This window comes from Capra hircus, chromosome 1 (assembly GCF_001704415.2).
Source record: "Capra hircus breed San Clemente chromosome 1, ASM170441v1, whole genome shotgun sequence".
NCBI classification, from domain to species: domain Eukaryota; kingdom Metazoa; phylum Chordata; class Mammalia; order Artiodactyla; family Bovidae; genus Capra; species Capra hircus.
Genome location: NC_030808.1, coordinates 132,167,844 through 132,188,023, shown reverse-complemented (window position 1 = coordinate 132,188,023; position 20,180 = coordinate 132,167,844). Strand labels below are relative to the sequence as shown.

Genomic DNA, 20,180 nt, shown 5'->3' with positions numbered 1-20,180 from the left:
GTAAAACTCACCTACACAAACCTTGGGGGAGAACTCCCCTGCATTTGATACCTTGAGATCTGGCATCTAACCCATTTGTAAGCTGGGTACTAAAAGAAACGAATGTCCTGTAAAGGTTTATACTTTTATTTAGCATCAGAACAAAGTTTCCTCCTTAAAAGAGTATCACTAATCACAGACTAACGCCCTAAGATACCTGTCTTTCCCAATCACAACTTCAACAGACAAAATCAGTTTTATCTTCATAGTCATCTGTCTAAAGCAAATAGGAAGCCAAGCTGAGCCATTGAGTATACTTCACTTATAGGCTTAATCCACTGCCTTATTCACAAAATTTATTATATCTGTACATTAAGACCAAATGGAGTTTTATTAGCATTAATCAACAGTTTATAATAGTATATTAACAGACCATTTGACTTTTATGCAGAATTTCCTCTCCCATCTATGGTTAGAAAGTCTATGAAGGGAAGGGTCAGACAAGCTTAGTTCATACTGTATCTCTTGTACCTAATCCAATGCCTTAAACAAGAGCTCTCAATGAATTTCTGTTGAATGAATCAACTGTAGCCCAACTTCTTTAGATGAAGTCTGGGGTACAAAATGCAAATACAAATGGATTATAGAAATTCATTATAATACTACTTCATAACTACTAAAGCAACAAATAACAGAATAATAGCTTGAATGTTCCAAAATTCAGTATGTAGTCAGTGTCATGCACATAAATGGCAAAATGTCCAAACCAAACTATTTCCATACTCATCATTAACACCTATATTCTTACAAATTTCCTTTCAGTGAATATCCCCAAGTCAAACAAATAGGAATTACCTTTGATTCTGTCCTCTTTCTCATCTTTCAGAAGTATCTTGCAGCCTTAATATTTATGGAATCAGTCCCTTTCTCTTCCTCTTCTCCTTCACTGACACTATAAATTCAAACTTTCATTACTTACGAATTGCATTAAAAAAAAAAAAAAAGCCTCCTAACTAGTCTCTCTGCTTCCAACCTCACACACCCCAAATTATCACTTAAACTGTTTCCAGAAAGGTACTTCTAAAAATGCTAATATGATCATCTCATTTTCTTACTAAAATGCCATCAATTTCACAAAAAAGCTAAATGTTTAGAATCTAGCCTCTTTTAGTTCTACTCTTATGGACATCTTATGGCTTCCATTGTAGGGGTAGAGATTTTATCTTTGTGTGTTGCATTTCTGCTATAAGAAGTTCCCTCTGCTAACCTCCTAGCTAACTCCTTTTCATCCTTCATGTCTCAGGTCACATTTTTTTCAGTTATACAGGCAAGACTTCCTTAATAACCCTGTCCTCTAGACAGGCGCAAGTGAATTTTTGGTGTTTTCAACCTATTCTATATATCTGTTTTATTAAAGTATTCTGTAATACCTGTTCCCCATGAGAGAAAAACTGTGGTTTTATTTCTATACAGTCAGGAAATATCTAGCACAACATCCAATTACAGGAGGTATATAGCAAATATCTATTAAGCCAGTAAAGTTGATTTTTCACAATTCCAGTAAGGAGAAAAGACTAAAATACAAAATGGTCATAAATAGTTGTAGGAGTCAAAGGTTTATGGAATACTGGATAAATAAAAGAAACTAGGGTCTTTAAAACCAATCTTTCCAAAGCCTTCACAAGTCACTTCTCCAAAGGGGATGGGATACAATCATTTTTCAAATATATTGGCAATATACTATCACTTTTATTTCAAATAATAAGATAGATAAGAAGGTATAAACCATCCAGTTTCAACAACAGTTAATATTTTACAGCCATATTTGTTTCTTTCTGCTTCTTTTTCCGGTTATTGCTATAGTGGTCCAAATACACCTGTCTGATCCCCTTAGGTATGTGTTTATATAAGTAGTACTATATATTATGTATCATTCTGCAGCTTGCTTTGTCCCTTAAAATGCATTTCTAAAATCTGTCCATAATGGTACCTAAAGCTCTAGTTCACACTAGTTTTAACTGTTATAGAAAATTTAACTGTCTGAATATACCACATTTTATTTATCAATTGTTCTGTTCATAGACTTTTACTTCCTTTGTCTTTCTTTTCACCATTACAAATTAACAACAGAAATTACTGTATGAGCCTCATCTATAAAACTACATAAAATTTTCTCTAGAAGTTATACCTAGGAATTAAATTCCCTTTATTCAAAGTATTGCAGTTAAAAAAAGAAAGACATAAGAAAGAAAAACGTGTTGCCCACAGTGTAGGTATTCATTAAATAGTTGCTAAATGAAGGAAAAATAAATAGATCATTTAACCTTTCTTAATACTGTTAAATTTTTCTCCAAAGGGGTTATACAGATTCGTACTCCCACTAGTTGATACTCTGCATCCTTACTGACTTTTAGTACTTTCCAGATACTTTTATGCTACTCAAATGCAGAGTATGAAACAGAATTTTAATCTATTTCATGTCAAATTTTATTCACTCTTCTTCCTATTTTCTTAAATGGCCTACTGTTTGCTCCAAAGTGTTCTAACTGTTTATTACTACTTTACAGAATGCTGATTTTTCTTACAGTGTTAATTTTCTCTCTAGGAGTCTTACTGAATACTCATTAGTCCAATAGTCTAGGTTATATTGAAATTCCTACATAGACAATTGCATATTCTGCAAATCGGATAATTTTATATTTTCAACTATTATACTCTAGCGCTTATTCCTGGGAATACATCTAAACTTCCCTGTTAAAAATGGTGTGACGTGAGCTACAATGTTTTTGTGTGATAGCCTTTACCAAACTATGGAACTTCCCTCTTGATGGTTTACTCACAAAGAGTTATTGTTCACTGTATCAGCTACTATTTTATCAAATGATTTTTATAAACATTCTACATCAATTTTCCCCTTGATATGATTATGTGCTATATAATAGAAAAAGACTTTCTAACATTAAGCCACCCTTGCATTCCTAAGATAAAATCTGTAAGTTTTGAAGTGTACTGAACTCAAATTGCCAGTATTTTGAATCAGCAGACCTATCATTTCTTTTTCTACTTAATTTGCATTTCTACTTTTTTTATTCCTTTCTTCCTAATTACTTTAAGTTTGCTATTTTTCTTTCTTTAAATTGCTTCTATTATTGCTAATTAGTGCTTTTGCGGGAAGTCGTTGCTTTTATTAACATTCACATTTCAACAGTTTATTTAACTCTTTACTACAATGAAATAATTAAAAGTGCCTTTCCAGATTTGTGACTATGATGTAATGTAGAAAGGGAATTTATTTTGTATATTTCAATCTTACTTGCATTGTGGTCAGCAAAAAGGTTCTTAATGAAATATTAAGGTTCCTTAATGAAATATTTCAAGACTTTCTTTCAAGCCTCAATATTCTACAATTATACTGTACAGGCACACCTTAGACCTATTAAGGATTTGGTTTCAGACCACTGCATCACAGCAAATATTACAATACAGTGAGTCACATGAATTTTTGGTTTCTCAGTTTATATAAAAGTTATGTTTACACCATATTATATTAAGTGTGCAGAAACATTTGTGTCTAAAAAATCATTGCCTATACCTTAATTAAAAGATAATGCTGTTGGGAAAGTGGTGCTTATAGACTTGTTCGATGAAGGGTTGCCATAAGCCTTCAATTTGTGAAAAATGCAGTATCTGCGAAGCTCAGGGGAAAAAAAACAACAAACAAGGAATGCCTGTGTAATGATTTTCACTTATCTTTCTTACTCCTGACAGCAAACTCTAGATCCGAGGAAATGTGACTGAAAATTTCTAAAAGACTACCTCTTCAAAACCTACGTCTCTTCTATTCCCTTGGAATTCTTCCCCTGCATATTCTGGAACCCTTTCAATCCACATCAAAGTCACTCAACTGCTCTTTCATATTTACTTTTTTATTTCTGGGCTACATTCTGAATGAATGCCTAATGAATGCCAATTCTTGAATTCTCCTTGGATGGCATCTAAAAACCTATTTACTAAGTTTATTTCCTTTTTAGTATTAGTTAGAATTTCTTTCCAGAGAAGGTAATGGCACTCCACTCCAGTACTCTTGCCTGGAAAATCCCATGGATGGAGGAGCCTGGTAGGCTGCAGTCCATGGGGTTGCTAGGAGTCGGACACGACTGAGCGACTTCACTTTCACTTTTCACTTTCATGGATTGGAGATGGAAATGGCAACCCAATCCAGTGTTCTTGCCTGGAGAATTCCAGGGACGGGGGAGCCTGGTGGGCTGCCGTCTACAGAGTCACACAGAGTCGGACACAACTGAAGCAACTTAGCAGCAGCAGCAGCAGAATTTCTTTCATCTCTATGGAAACTTAAACATACTTATTTCTTTTATTTTTTACCCCTTCCTATGTTTTTGAGATTATCTCTGCTCCATCTACTCACTTCATGGAGAACTACATCGTATAGTGGGCTTAAAAAGAACTTCCTGCTCTAAGTTGATACAGGACATTTTTAAAGACTCCCTCACCAACCAAGAAAGTAGTCATTTTAATTCAGGTCCTGATTATAAGGACTATGTCTGTCCTCCCCTTTCCTTCATCTCACGATTTTCAAAAAGTGGGGTTTTAGCATAAGCCAGTATCCAAACTAGGGCCATCCTGAGTAGTAAAGGAGTCTCTATTAGTTAACTACATGGATGATAAGCATAAAGCAGAGTCTCAAGGCTAACCAAAGATATTTATTAATATGATCCCCTGAAACACAAGCCTTAGCCTATGCAACAGTTATCAGTGGCTTTCTTCCATCTCCTTCCAAGTATGGGGTCTCATATTAGGCCCTGGCTTCATGTATTTTAAGCCTAACTTTATTCATACACACTTCATGAAGCACTTTACATCCTTTTAACATACAAGATCCAAACTCCTGGCTACAAGTAACTACTTCTGCTACCTTAAACCTAAGGCTGATCACTAGGTAGTTTTTTTCTATATAAACCACAGAAACATTTAGTTTTTAAACCCATTAATGCCTACCCTCTTTTTAGCACTTTGTCTTTCATTACTTTATATTTGAAATGAAGGGATAATAAACACTGAAATTAGTGTGCCAGCTTCATTAAAAGACCTGCATTAATTTTTTAAACATGAATTTTTAAGCATTCCTTTCGCTCAGTAACCACTTTCAGGAATTTACATTACAAAGGATTCCTACAGGCAATATTTCATAAGGCTATATAAAGATCTTCAAAGTAGTACTATTTTTAACAGAATAAAACTACTCTTAAATAGTTCTTAAATATACTTATTCTTCTTAAACAATAAAGTACTCCAACAGAAAACTAATTAGATAATACACACGTTGAAAATTCTAAGGTTAATCCACTGGAAAAAAAATGCACACAACAGAGTGCTAAATAAAATGAAAAAAATTACAGCAGTTTGTAGATTAATATGAATACAGCTAGGAAACAAAAACATAAAAGAATAATAAAAAATTACAGCAAAGTAGAAAATGCATAGGGTCACTTTCAATAGAATAGTGAGAAAAGTTGAAAAAGTGAGTTAAAACCAAATTCTGGAAGGTACCAAGGTTCTGACTACTAATCTTTACCCTTTATAAAATATGAATCCAAAATAATTTAAAAAGAGAATAAAGTATGAAAACAGCGATAGGGAAGAGTAATGTAGATGAAGAATACAGAACATAATGGGTAAAAAAGAAAAAAATCTTATACTCATCACTAGTGTATATCAAAATCAAATGATTAATTTTCTTCACAATAAATATTGAAGATTTTATTCATATTAAATAAAAGATGGAAAAATAAACTTTTGCATGAAAAAAGAAAGCAAAATAATGAAATGGAATTTTAGAATTTAATTTCCTTGATTTTCTGCTTGTGTCTTTACCTACGGATGGGAGGCAATAAATAGATTTTGATTAATATCTCTATAGCCTGTTAACAATTTTTTTATTGCAGTTTGTATCTGCAATAGAAACTAACAAGCTTAATGGCTAAAAATCACTTAATATATTTCAAAATTATACTTATATACTTTAATGTTGTCCATTGCTTTGGATAACTGGGAATTCAATATTTCACCACTTAGCATCATCAATATTTAGCATCATCACACCACTCTAACACCCTCTCCTTCCCATACGAAATTCCAAGATTCCTGAACAAATCAATCCGGTAACATACATTAAACTCCCTTAAGGAATTCAAAAAGAAATACATGTAAAAAATAAAAGGTATATTAATAGAAAGTTGCCTGCTTTTGGCTCTAAAAGTAAATGTTTCATAAATTACCCAACTTTCACACTTAAATTGAAAAATGAAGTATCAAAAATGAGCAAAGACAAAATAGAAAGATTAAACATATAATCATTAGTAATTAAAAATGGAAATTAAAATAATGAATTACAGTCTTTATCTATATTGCCAAATAATTCTTAAATACAAAATAACCAATTGCTAGCTAAACTTCTGGTGAAAGATAAACTAGTACAAATTCTGGAGAATAAAATGGTATTTATTACTACAGAGTTAAGAAATATTCTTAAAATAATTTTACCTCTAGTCCTTTAAAATGAAAAGAAGATGTAAGGAACTAAATACAAAGGATTAATAAGTTTTGAAATATTCTAAAAATGTAAACACACACTAAAGGAATCATAATACTTATAGTTCATCCTTAAAATGAATTAGAAGCCAATAAAGATGTGCTCTTAGAGACTATTTAATGACACTTATTGAGTGAATGAGGGCAGAAGAAACAGTGTAAGAAGTTATAAAAGATCACACAAACACAAATAACCATAAAATGTTAACTGTGGTTATTTCTAATTCACTACTTAGGCATTTTTTTATACCCTTTCTTCTTTCAAATATTCTTCAATACACATGTTACTTACATTAAGTCAAATTCTAAAAATATACAGGACTGACGCAATACAAATTCTCAGGCAGTTCCTACTATACTGCAAATTATTTTATTCAACATAATGCAATTTAAAAATTATAACATTAACTTACTATTAAACAATATGCCTTTCCTGACACTTTTACAAAATAAGCAAAGAAAAACCCTTAGTAAACTTGACTACACATCAACAATTGTATAAAAATGTCAAAACATACACTAACAGGTTTTACATGTTATTGACCCTATATTGCTTTATCAGTAAAATAGAAACACTTAAAATTTACCTGCATTGCACTTTTCCCCAGCTTCACCACTTCAAATAATGTGACAGGTTCCCCTTCACCATTCTGTTGAGGGTGCCCATTGGCTCTTCCACGGCCTGTTCCTCTAACTCCAGCTTCAATTCTACTCTTCTCTCCTGGTGATTTTCGAGGTTTCTTATTTGTAGACTGAATAAAAAAAGAGGAAAAGCAAAATTAAATGCAGGCATATTTGCCTTATGGAGAGTGATCTCAAATTATGTTTGAGCCTGTGAAAGGGAATTTAGCACTGTTATAGGTAAGAGATAATTTCAAAAGCTTTACAATGTTTGTACTGATTTTTAAAAAAGTGCAAACAGAAAAGTACAAGTTAATTTATACAAGGTATGAAAAGAAAAAGATTTACTATTTCGTACAATAATGACAGTGCTGGAACCCTGTCCCCAAACACAACCCTGTCGACATTTTCTTATTACCAACCTCAAGACTAGACTTCCTCAGAAATCATGTTCAACAAAATGCTACTTGGACAAACTGCATGTTCAACTTCTCCTTCAACTTAAGTACTAAAATATTTCTTATTCAGTCATGCAACAAATATATATTGACAATTTTTGGAACCATCTCAAGTAATAAAACTATGGCAAATATTCTGGCCTTGAAGTTGTTTTTCAGTAAGTTCATTTCAGTCGTTCAGTCCTGTCTGACTCTTTGCCAGCCCATGGACTGCAGCACGATAGGTTTCCCTGTCGATCACCAACTCCCAGAGATTGCTCAAACATGTCCATTGAGTTAGTGATGCCATCTAACCATCTCATCCTCTGTTGTCACCTTCTTTTCCCCCCTTCAATCATTCCCAGCATCAGGGGCTTTTCCAGTGAGTCATTTCTTTGCATCAGATGGCCAAAGTATTGGAGTTTGAGCTTCAACATCAATTCTGCCAATGAATACTTAGCACTGATTTCCTTTAGGATTCACTGGTTTGATATCCCTGCAGACCAAAGGACTCTCAAGAGTTCTCCAACACCACAGTTCAAAAGCATCACTTCTTTGGCACCCAGCTTTCTTTATGGTCCAACTTGCAGATCCAAACATGACTGCTGGAAAAACGATAGCTTTGACTAGACACATCTTTGTTGGCAAAATAATGCCTCTGTTTTCTAATATGTTGTCTAGGTTTGTCAGAGCTTTCCTTCAAAGGAGCAAGCATCTTCTAATTTCATAGTGCAATCACCATTTGCAGTGATTTTAGAGCCCCAAAAATAAAGCCTCTCACTATTTCCATTGTTTCCCCTTCTATATGCCATGAAGTGATGGGACGAGATGCCATGATATTAGTTTACTCAATGTTGAGTTTTAAGCCAGCTTTTTTCACTCTCCTCTTTCACTTTCATCAGAAGGCTCTTTAGTTCCTTCTCACTTTCTGCCATAAGAGTGGTATCAACTGCATATCTGAGATTACTAATATTTCTCCCAGCATTCTTGATTCGTTTGTGCTTCATCCAGCCCAGTATTTGACAGGATGCACTCTGCATAGAAGTTAAGCAAGCAGGGTGACAACAGACAGCACTGACATACTCCTTTCCCAATTTAGAACCAGTTCGTGATTTCATGTATGGTTCTAACTGTTGCTTCTTGACCTGCATACGGATTTCTCAGGAAGCAGGTAAGGTTGTCTGGTATTCCCATCTCTTTAAGAATTTTCCACAGTTTGCTGTGATGCACACAGTCACAGCTTTAGGAATAGTCAATAAAGCATAAGGTTTTCTGGAATTCTCTTGCTTTTTCAATGATCCAATGTATGTTGGCAATTTGATCTCTGGTTCCTCTGCTTTTACTAAATCCATCTTTATCATCGGTACTGTTCATTTACTGTTGAACCCTAGCCTGGAGAATTTGAAGCATTACTTTGCTAGAGTGTAAGATGAGTGCAATTGTGCAGCAGTCTCAACTTTTTTAGCATTACTTTTCTCTGGGATTGGGACACTTTCCATTCCTGTGGCCATTCTTAGTTTTCCAAATTTCCTGGCATATTGAGTGCAGCACTTTCACAGCATCACCTTTCAGGATCTGAAATAGCTCCACTGGAATTCCATCACCTCTGCTAGCTTTGTTTGTAGTGATGCTTCCTAAGGCTCACTTGGCTTCACACTCCAGGATATCTGGCTTGAGGTGAGTGATCACATCATCATGGTTATCTGGGTCATTAAGATCTTTTTGTATAGTTCTTCTGTGTATTCTTGACACCAATTCTTAGTATATTCTGCTTCTATTAGGTCCATGCCATTTCTGTCCTTTATTGTGCCCATCTTTGCAAGAAATGTTCCCTCAGTATCTCTAATCTTCTTCAAGAGATCTCTAGTCTTTCCCATTCTGTTGTTTTCCATTTCTCTGTATTCATCACTAAGGAAGGCTTTCTTCTATCTCCTTGCTGTTTTTGGAACTCTGCGTTCAGACAGCTGTATCTTTCCTTTTCTCCTTTGCTTTTCGCCTCTCTTCTTTTCACAGCTATTTGTAAGGCCTCCCCAGACAGCCATTTTGCTTTTTTGCATTTCTTTTCCATGGGGATGGTCTTGATCCCTGTCTCCTGTACAATGTCACAAACTGCTGTCCATAGTTCTCCAGGCAGTTGGTCTATCAGATCTAATCTCTTGAATTTTTTGTCCCTTCCACTGTGTAATCTTAAGGGATTTGATTTAGGTCATACCTGAATGGCATTTTCCCTATTTTCTTCCGCTTAAGTCTGAATTTGGCAATAAGGAGTTCATGATCTGAGCCACAGTCAGTTCCCAGTCTTCTTTTTGCCGACTGTATAGAGCTTCTTCACCTTTGGCTGCAAAGAATATAATCAATCTGACTTTGCTGTTGACCATCTAGTGATGTCCATGTATAGATTCGGCTCTTGTCTTTTTGGAAGAAGGTGTTTGCTATGACCAGTACATTCTCTTGGCAAAACTCTGTAAGTCTTTGCCCTGCTTCATTTTCTACTGCAAGGCCAAACTTGCCTATTACCACAGGTATCTTTTGACTTTCTACTTTTGCATTCCAGTGTATGATGAAAAGGACATCTTTTTTGGGTGTTAGTTCTAAAGGATCTTGTAGGACTTCATATAATCATTCAACCTCAGCTTCTTCAGCATTACTGGTTGCGGTATAGACTTGGGTTACTGTGATACTGAATGGTTTGCTGTGGAAATCAACAAAGATCATTCTGTTGTTTTTGAAATTGCACCTAAGTACTGCATTACCGACTCCTCTGTTGACTATGATGGCTACTCCATTTCTTCTATGGGATTCCTGCCCAGAGTAGTAGATCTAATGGTCATGTGAATTAAATTTGCCCATTCTGGTCCATTTTAGTTCCCTGATTCCTAAAAAGCCTATGTTCACTCTTTCCATCTCCTGTTTGATCACTTCCAATTTACCTTGATTCATGAACCTAACATTCCAGGTATCTATGCAACATTGTTCTTTACAGCATCATACTTTACTTCCATTACAAGTCAGTCCACAACTGGGTTTTTCTTCTGCTTTGGCTCTTTCTCTTCATTCTTTCTGGAGTATTTCTCCACTCTTCTCCAGTAGCATACTGGGCACCTATCAACCTGGGGAGTTCATCTTCCAGTGTCCTATCTTTTTGCCTTTTCCCAATGTTCATGGGGTTCTCAAGGCAAGAATACTGAAGGGGTTAATCATTCAGTTCTCTAGTGGACCACTTTTTGCCAGAACTCTCCACCATGACCCATCCAACTTGGGTGGCCCTACAGGGCACAGCTCATAGTTTCATTGAGGTAGACAAGGCACAATCTTCAATTAACAACCCATCCCATGCCATACCCCCAACTTACAAAGAAAAGTCAACACCTGATATCACCTTATCTATGTCTCACCTTTAGAGTCAAGATAGAGTAGCTTGCAGTCACTACTCTTGTTATCATTCCCATAAATTTCACTTATATATAAACACACTAGAGTTACTGACCAAATTCACCAGTAAAATTAATGTTGGTAAATTTAATAGACATTTTTTTGCAACTCTCCCAGCAAGCCACATTATCCCTAAGTGTTTCAGATATCTCTTCCCTCCCTATATTCCTTCCCTGTCAGTGTTACCTTAGGTCTCTGCTAAGCATCTTCTCAATCTTTATACGGTTTCTTGAGTGGTTTAGTTCTCTCTCATACCAGACTGTTTTGGTTATCAATTTACTGTTCTCCAAATGTACTCTATTTTGCCCCACTTTGTGACGCTGGAACTGGAATCGGTAAACATTTCTCTTGCCATCCGCTGCAATGGTAAGCTTTATAACTCAAATGCCCTAGAGGAACACTACAAAGCACAGCATAGTGGGACTTCTCTTCCCGCTCACAGGACACACTCCCATCATTCTCTATTCTTATATTCTTCAAAGTACTCTCTCACTCCTCTTGATATTATAGTTAATAGCCTGACCTCTATTTGTGTGTGTGAATTAATACATAATAAATTTACTGCTTATTTTCAAACAAATTAGTTTTAGAACACTGTTAGCTATAATAAAATAAAGTTGTGAAGACAGTAAAAGGAACCCCCACATATATCGTATCTAATTAGATCTATTATTAACACCTTACTATTTATATGATATGTTACAATTAATGAACCACTCTTGATACATTAACAAAAGTCCATATTTAATTCAGATTTTCCTAGTTTTTAATGATCTGTTCTAGAAGCCCACCCAAGGGCTCTTAGACATATTCACATCATGTCTCCCTAAGCTCCTCTTGGCTGCAACAGTTTTTATTCTTTCCTGGTTTATGGTGACCTTGAAAATTTTAAGGAACTTTCGACAAGTATTTTATGTTGTACAGGTATTTTATACAACATTCCTCAACTGGGGTTTATCTGATGTTTTTCTCACAACCAGACTAGAATTATGGGTTTGGAGAGGAAGATATAAGAGATCAAGTGTCACCTTTATCTTTTGTCACCTCACAATTAAGGGTATAGTCTAACACATGACTTATCACTCAATGCTGACCTGTTAATCAGTTGGCAGAGGTGATATTTGTCAGGTTTTCCACTGTAAAGCTACTTTTACTCTTGTCTCCATACTTCACTGTTTGGAAGAAAGTCACTATGTGCATTCCACATTGAAGGAGTGAGGAGCTATGCTCCACCTCCTTGGAGATCGAGCCTTTATACATACTGTTTGATTCAGCATGGGAGATTTCTCTATTCTCTCTCATTCATTCAATCATGTATACTAATGTAGATCCGTCAACAGTTATTCTGGATTACAATTAAATATTATTTTATTTTGTTGTTCAACTTGTTTCAGCTTTGGCCATTGAGAGATCTTTCAGTTTTGTCTCCTTTGTCCTTCAGACGTATTATTGTGTGATAAATATACACATACTCCATTGTGTATATTTTTTATTTAGAACTTGGTAACTTTCTGGCAGCACAACATTCTCCATGCTCATACTGTATATTCTGTTTTCCAGTTTTAGAATCAGGTAATAGTACTGGTTCCTTTTATTAGAGGATTTTATTAGGAATAAAGATCTGGGCACTAGGTTTTGCTCCTTGATACTGAGTGCCCTTGCTTCTAGGCCCTTAAGTGAGCAAGACAATGAAATGTATGTTCCATATATATATACATAACTACAAATATTTCTCTATGCAATGATCTGTTATCTATATTAAGTTAAGCAAAGTTTTTTTGAAACTGGTATCTCCAAATCTAATCCATTAACATATGGATGCTTCTTCCCCATACTCATCTACAAACTCCCACTCCAACAGCGAGAAATCTGGCTCTCATCAGTGTACTTATACAGCAGTATTTTAAGCCCTAGCAGTATTTTAAGCCCTATCTCATGGGAAACAATTTTATGAACTAGATTGAAGCTCTTTTATGCATTGTGTACAGCAGTTTTCTTTGACTTTAGTCTTACAGACTCATTTCCAAAGTTACTAAAGTCAGCAACAGACTTAGATGATATTGATACACTCTACATTTCATCCTGGTATTCCCCAACCTTATAAATGATTTTTTAAACATGTGAATTAATAAAATTCACCTTTCATGAAAAGTTCAATGATTTTTGACAAATACATAGTGTCATGAATGCACAATTATGGAATAACAGAAAAATGTCTCACTACCTTAAAAATGCCTATTGTTCACATTTAACCCTCCCACTTTCCCTTGGCAAACTCAAAAAAATATTTTTTAATCACCACTACTGTTTTGTCTTTTACACACTCATATAATTGTAGTCACACAGCATACATTTTCATACTGGTATTTTTCATCTTACCAAAACAAATTAAATATTGATCCATGTCTTTTAGAGGTTAAATAGCTCATTTCTGTTTATCTGTAAACAATATTCCACTGTGTGCATGTACCATGTTTTGTCATCCAGTTACCTAACAGTGGACATCCTGCCCACCATTTTTAGCAGTTAGGAATAAAACTTCTATAAGAATTTACATGCAGAGTTTTATATAAACAAAACTTCCAAATCCATTGTGCAAACATCTAGGATTACCATATCATACAGTAAAACTATGTTTAGCTTAGTACAAAACTTCCACAGTCTTCCAAAGTGGCAACACCATTTCACATTCTAACCAGCAATGAGCTCCAGCTTCTGTTGCTTCGAATTCGTGCCAGGAAATTGGTATTGCCAGGTTCTTAGATTTCAGCCACTCTAATAGAGAGATACTTAGTTGTCTTAATTCATAATCCTTGAATGATAAAAGATTAAAGAATTTCAACAAATGATAATTTCTCACATTACATTTTTCTGTTTGAATTACTGGTGAAGATTTCTCTCCTGATTAGACTCTCCAATCTGGTACAATCCAACATCATAACCTCTATCCCCACAAAGCTATTACGATGGTGCAAAAGTAAACGTGGTTTTGCACTGTTGAACTTTGCTGTTTGATATTGGAATACACTGTTAAATACATGTGATTATCATATACATCAATAAAATGTACATTTCTCACTTTCTTTCCTAATGACTTAACACTTGCTGTTTATTTTATATTTTTTTTGACAGAAAACAAATTTGAGCAATTTTTTTTTAAATTTGAGTTCAAAATGGGTCATAAAAGCATCAGAGACAACTCACAACATCACCAATGCATCTGGCCCAGGAACTCCTAACGAACATACAGGGTACTAGTGGTTCAAGAAGTTTTGCACATTACACAAAAGCCTTGAAGATGAGGAGTAAAGTGCCCAACCATCAGAAACAGACAACAACTAACTGAGAGCAATCACTGAAGGCAATCCTCTTACAACTGCACATGAAGCTGTCAAAGAACTGAGTATCAACCATTCTACAGTCATTAGGCATTTGAAGCAAATTGGAAAGGTAGAAAGGCTTGATAAGCGGGTGCCTCATAATCTGCCAGCAGATCATAAAAAACCGTCATTTTCAAGTCTTGTCTTTTATTCTACACAACAATCACAAACCATTCCTCGATTGAATTGTGATGTGCAACTAAAGTAAATTGTATGGAATAACTGATAACGACAGTTCAGTGGCTGGACTAAAAAGAAGTTCCCAAACACTTTCCCCATGAATCGCAACACACCAGGCCTCCCTGTCCATCACCAACTCCTGGAGTTCACTCAGACTCATATCCATCGAGTCCATGATGCCATCCAGCCATCTTATCCTCTGTCGTCCCCTGCTCCTCCTGTCCCCAATCCCTCCCAGCATCAGAGTCTTTTCCAAGGAGTGAACTCTTCGCATGAGGTGGCCAAAGTACTGGAACTTCAGCTTTAGCATCATTCCTTCCAAAGAAATCCCAGGGCTGATCTCCTTCAGAATGGACTGGTTGGATCTCCTTGCAGTCCAAGGGACTCTCAAGAGTCTTCTCCAACACCACAGTTCAAAAGCATCAATTCTTCGGCGCTCATCCTTCTTCACAGTGCAACTCTCACATCCATACATGACTACTGGAAAAACCATAGCCTTGATTAGACGGACCTTAGTCAGGAAAGGAATGTCTCTGCTTTTGAATATACTATCTAGGTTGGTCATAACTTTTCTTCCAAGGAGTAAGTGTCTTTTAACTTCATGGCTGCAATCACCATCTGCAGAGATTTTGGAGCCAAAAAAAATAAAGTCTGACACTGTTTCCACTCTTTCCCCATCTATTTCCCATGAAGTGATGGGACCAGATGCCATGATCTTCATCTTCATCTTCATGTTGAGCTTTAACCCAACTTTTTCTCTCTCCTCTTTCACTTTCATCAAGAGGCTTTTTAGTTCCTCTTTACTTTCTGCCATTAGGGTGGTGTCATCTGTGTATCTGAGGTGATTGATATTTCTCCCGGCAATCTTGATTCCAGCTTGTGTTTCTTCCAGTCCAGTGTTTCTCATGATGTACTTTGCATAGAAGTTAAATAAGCAGGTTGACAATATACAGCCTTGACGAACTCCTTTTCCTATTTGGAACCAGTCTGTTGTTCCATGTCCAGTTCTAACTGTTGCTTCCTGACCTGATATAGATTGCATTAAATCTGTGGACTCCTTTGGGTACTATGGACATTTTAACTACTAATTCTTCCAATTGAGGAGCATGGGATATCTTTCAATTTCTTTAAATCACTTTCAGTTTCCTTTATCAATGTATTATCATTTTCTGCATATAGGCCTTTCAACTTGGTTAAGTTTATTTTTGGTAATTTTTGACACAGCTTTAAATGAGATTTTTCTTAAGCTTTCTCTTTCTGATATTTCATTTTACTATAAAGAAATACAACACAAGTCTAGAAATAAATGGTGAAAAAGATCTGGAGAAAAGGGAACCCTCCTACACTGTTGATGGTTATATAAACTGATACAGTCACATGGTACAGTATGGAGGTTCCTTAAACAAACAAAAAACCTAAAAATGAAGCTACCATGCTGCTGCTGCTAAGTCACTTCAGTTGTGTCTGATTCTGTGCGACCCCATAGACGGCAGCCCACCAGGCTCCCCCATCCCTGGGATTCTCCAGGCAAGAACACTGGAGTGGGTTGCCATTTCCTTCTCCAATGCATGGAAGTGAAAAGTGAAAGTGAAGTTGCTCAGTCGTGTCCGACTCTTAGCGATCCCATGGACTGCAGCCCACCAGGCTCCTCTGTCCACGGGATTTTCCAGGCAAGAGTACTGGAGTGGGGTGCCATTGTATGATCCAGCAATTCCACTCTTGGGTAAAAATTAGGAGAAAAATGAAAACTCCAACTCAAAAAGATATATCCATCCCAATGTTCACAGCACCACTAAATACAAAAGTCAAGACATGGAAACAACCCAAGTGTCCCTCGACAGTCAGCTGGCTTAAGAAGATGTGGCACACATATATAATGCAGTGCTGCCCAGGCACAACAAGAAATATTACCATTTGCAGCCACACAGATGTACCTGGAGAATATTATATTTAATAAAGCAAGAGAAAAACAAATATTATATGATATCACTCATATATGGAATCTGAAAAAAATATATAAACGTATTACAGAACAGAAACATACTCACAGATGTAGAAAACAAACGTGGTTACCAAAGGGGAAAGAATAAATTAGGAATATGCAATTAATAGATATAAAAAACTAAAACAGATAAGCACGAAGGATTTACTGTAAGCACTAAGAAATATATTCAATCTTATAATAACCTATAATGGAAAATAATCTCAAGTATATAACATGAATCACTTTGTTGCATACCTGAAACAGTATTACAGATCTACTATGCTTCAATTCAAATAAGTTAATAGAAAAAAAAAAAAAAAACCTGAGTCTTTCCCTTAATTAGGAGGTTGCTAATGCCTTAGAAACCCAGCCAGTAATTCAGTTCCTTGGAGCTAGAGTCCTATCCATTATAGGTTTGTCTCAGGGACTGAAATGCTATCCTTGAATCCCAGGCCATTGGGTGGGGCCCTCATAACAGACTTCCAGGCAATACAGGTGCTAGCTCTAGACCAGATGTACTTTATGATCCTAGAGATACAGTTTCCCTGGTAGATGATGATCAGCTTACTCCATTTATCCCAGCTATTACCTGTCTAGTAAATCTTTCTTTCACTAATGGAAAGTGGACCTCCTTCCAAATATGTGCCTCAACTGAGTATGCGTGGCTAGCTCTAATGTCTTCTCTCACAGAGGCTCATTTATACTACCTCTAAGAACTTATGCTTAACAGCCCAAGTGACAGTAAGTGGTAATATTATCAAATATGCATAACGTGAATTTAATCATGAGCAAAGAGACATGCTCAAATTGATTCAATCTACAGAATATAAGATATCAGACAATTTCTTTCACTCATTGAACACAACTTTTCTTTCTATATTCATTGTCCACTTACTATGTGTGAAAAACATTAAATAGTTGATACTTCTATATAGCAGCACACATACCTGTCAAAAAATTCACAGTGTTTTAAAATATATTTTTCAACATCCTAATACAATTCTGTCATATGGTGGTGGAGGAGGGACACTGAAGCTTCAAATCCCATAAACCATAGTGCAAGTGAGATATCTATGCTACACCGGGTTGAGGTATTCATTGCTATAGGTAATTCAAGGGACGCTGTGGGTAAAAAAGACATGAACAAATATCTGAGGGGAGGGGGACAACTTTCTAAAACAAACCCTGACTCAATCTATAAAGAAACGAATTTTCTGGAAAACAGACTCAGGAATTCAAAAACCTAAATACACCCTTCACTTTGTGAAAATGATGCAATTTAATGTAAAAATGTACTCTGGGCTGGAGGATCCCATGGACGGAGGCGCCTGGTAGGCTGCAATCCATGGGGTCAATAAGAGTCAACACCAAAATCAGACTGATTATACTCTTTGCAGCCAAAGACGGAGAAGCTCTATACAGTCAGCAAAAACAAGACCGGGAGCTGACTGTGGCTGAGCCAAATTCAGACTTAAATGGAAGAAAGTAGGAAAAACGAATACACCATTCAGGTATGACCTAAATCAAATACCTTATAATTATACAGTGGAAGTGAGAAATAGATTTAATGGACTAGATCTCATAGATAGAGTCCCTGATGAACTATGGACTAAGGTTCCTGACATTGAACAGGAGACAGGGATCAAGACCATCCCCATGGAAAAGAAATGCAAATAAGCAAAATGGCTGCCTGGGGAGGCCTTATAAATAGCTGTGAAGAGAAGAGAAGCAAAAAGCAAAGGAGAAAAGGAAAGATATAAGCATCTGAATACAGAGTTCCAAAGAATACCAAGGAGAGATAAGAAAGCCTTCTTCAGCGATCAAAGCAAAGAAATAGAAGAAAACAATAGAATGGGAAAGACTAGAGATCTCTTCAAGAAAATTACAGATAACAAGGGAACATTTCATGCAAAGATAGGCTCCATAAAGGACAGAAATGGTATGGACCTAACAGAAGCAGAAGATATTAAGAAGAGACGGGAAGAACACACAGAAGAACTGTACAAAAAAGATCTTCATGACCAAGATAATCACGATTGTGTGATCACTCACCCAGAGCCAGACATCCTGGAATGGGAACTTAAGTGGGCCTTAGAAAGTATCACTATGAACAAAGCTAGTGGAGGTGATGGAATTCCAATTGAGCTATTTCCACTCCTGAAAGATGATGCTGTGAAAATGCTACACTCAATATGCCAAATTTGGAAAACTCAGCAGTGGCCACAGGACTGGAAAAGGTCAGTTTTCATTTTAATCCCAAAGAAAGGTAACGCCAAAGAATGCTCAAACTACCGCACAATTTCACTCATCTCACGTTAGTAAAGTAATGCTCAAAATTCTCCAAGCCAGGCTTCAGCAATACGTGAACCGTGAACTTCCAGATGTTCAAGCTGGTTTTAAAAAAGGCAGAAGAACCAGAGATCAAATTGCCAACATCCGCTGGATCATGGAAAAAGTAAGAGAGTTCCAGAAAAACATCTATTTCTGCTTTATTGACTATGGCAAAGCCTTTGACTGTGTGGATCACAATAAACTGTGGAAACTTCTGAAAGAGATAGGAATATCAGACCACCTGACCTGCCTCTTGAGAAATCTGTATGCAAGTGAGGAAGTGACAGTTAGAACTGGACATGCAACAACAGACTGGGTCCAAATAGGAAAAGGAGTACGTCAAGGCTGTATATTGTCAACCTGCTAATTTAACTTATATGTAGAGTACATCATGAGAAACGCTGGTCTGGAAGAAGCACAAACTGGAATCAAGACTGCCAAGAGAAATATCAATCACCTCAGATATGCAGATGACACCATCCTTATAGGAGAAAGTGAAGAGGAACTAAAAAGCCTCTTGATGAAAGTGAAAGAGATAGAAAAAGTTGGTTTAAAGCTCAACATTCAGAAAACGAAGATCATGGCATCTGGTCCCATCACTTCATGGGAAATAGATGGGGTAACAGTGTCAGACTTTATTTTTTTGGGCTCCCAAATCAATGCAGATGATGATCACAGCCATGAAATTAAAAGATGCTAACTCCTTGGAAGGAAAGTTATAACCAACCTAGATAGCACATTGAAAAGCAGAGACATTACTTTGCCAACAAAGGTCCATCTAGTCAAGGCTATGGTTTTTCCTGTGGTCATGTAATGGATGTGAGAGTTGGACTGTGAGGAAGGCTGAGCACCGAAGAATTGATGCTTTGAAACTGTGGTGTTGGAGAAGACTCCTGAGAGTCCCTTGGACTGCAAGGAGATCCAACTGGTCCATTCTAAAGGATATGAGTCCTGGGTGTTCTTTGGAAGGAATGATGCTAAAGCTGAAGCTCCAGTACTTTGGCCACCTCATGCGAAAAGTTGACTCATTGGAAAAGACTCTGATCCTGGGATGGTTGGGGGCAGGAGAAGAAGGGGACGACAGATGATGAAATGGCTGGATGGCATCACTGACTCGATGGACATGTGTCTGAGTGAACTCCGGGAGTCGGTGATGGTCAGGGAGGCCTGGCATGCTGCGATTCATGGGATCACAAAGAGTCAGATATGACTGAGTGACTGAACTGA

General features: G+C 36.4%; 1 protein-coding gene across 1 annotated transcript in view; it reads right to left on the bottom strand.

The window, feature by feature from the left end:
* STAG1 (stromal antigen 1) overlaps positions 1 to 20,180 on the bottom strand; it is a 470,948-nt gene that overhangs the window by 298,159 nt on the left and 152,609 nt on the right. The window contains exon 4 of the mRNA XM_018050852.1: positions 7,176 to 7,340. Within this exon, the coding sequence (XP_017906341.1) occupies positions 7,176 to 7,340 (165 nt within the window). The remainder of the gene's footprint in view (positions 1 to 7,175; positions 7,341 to 20,180) is intronic.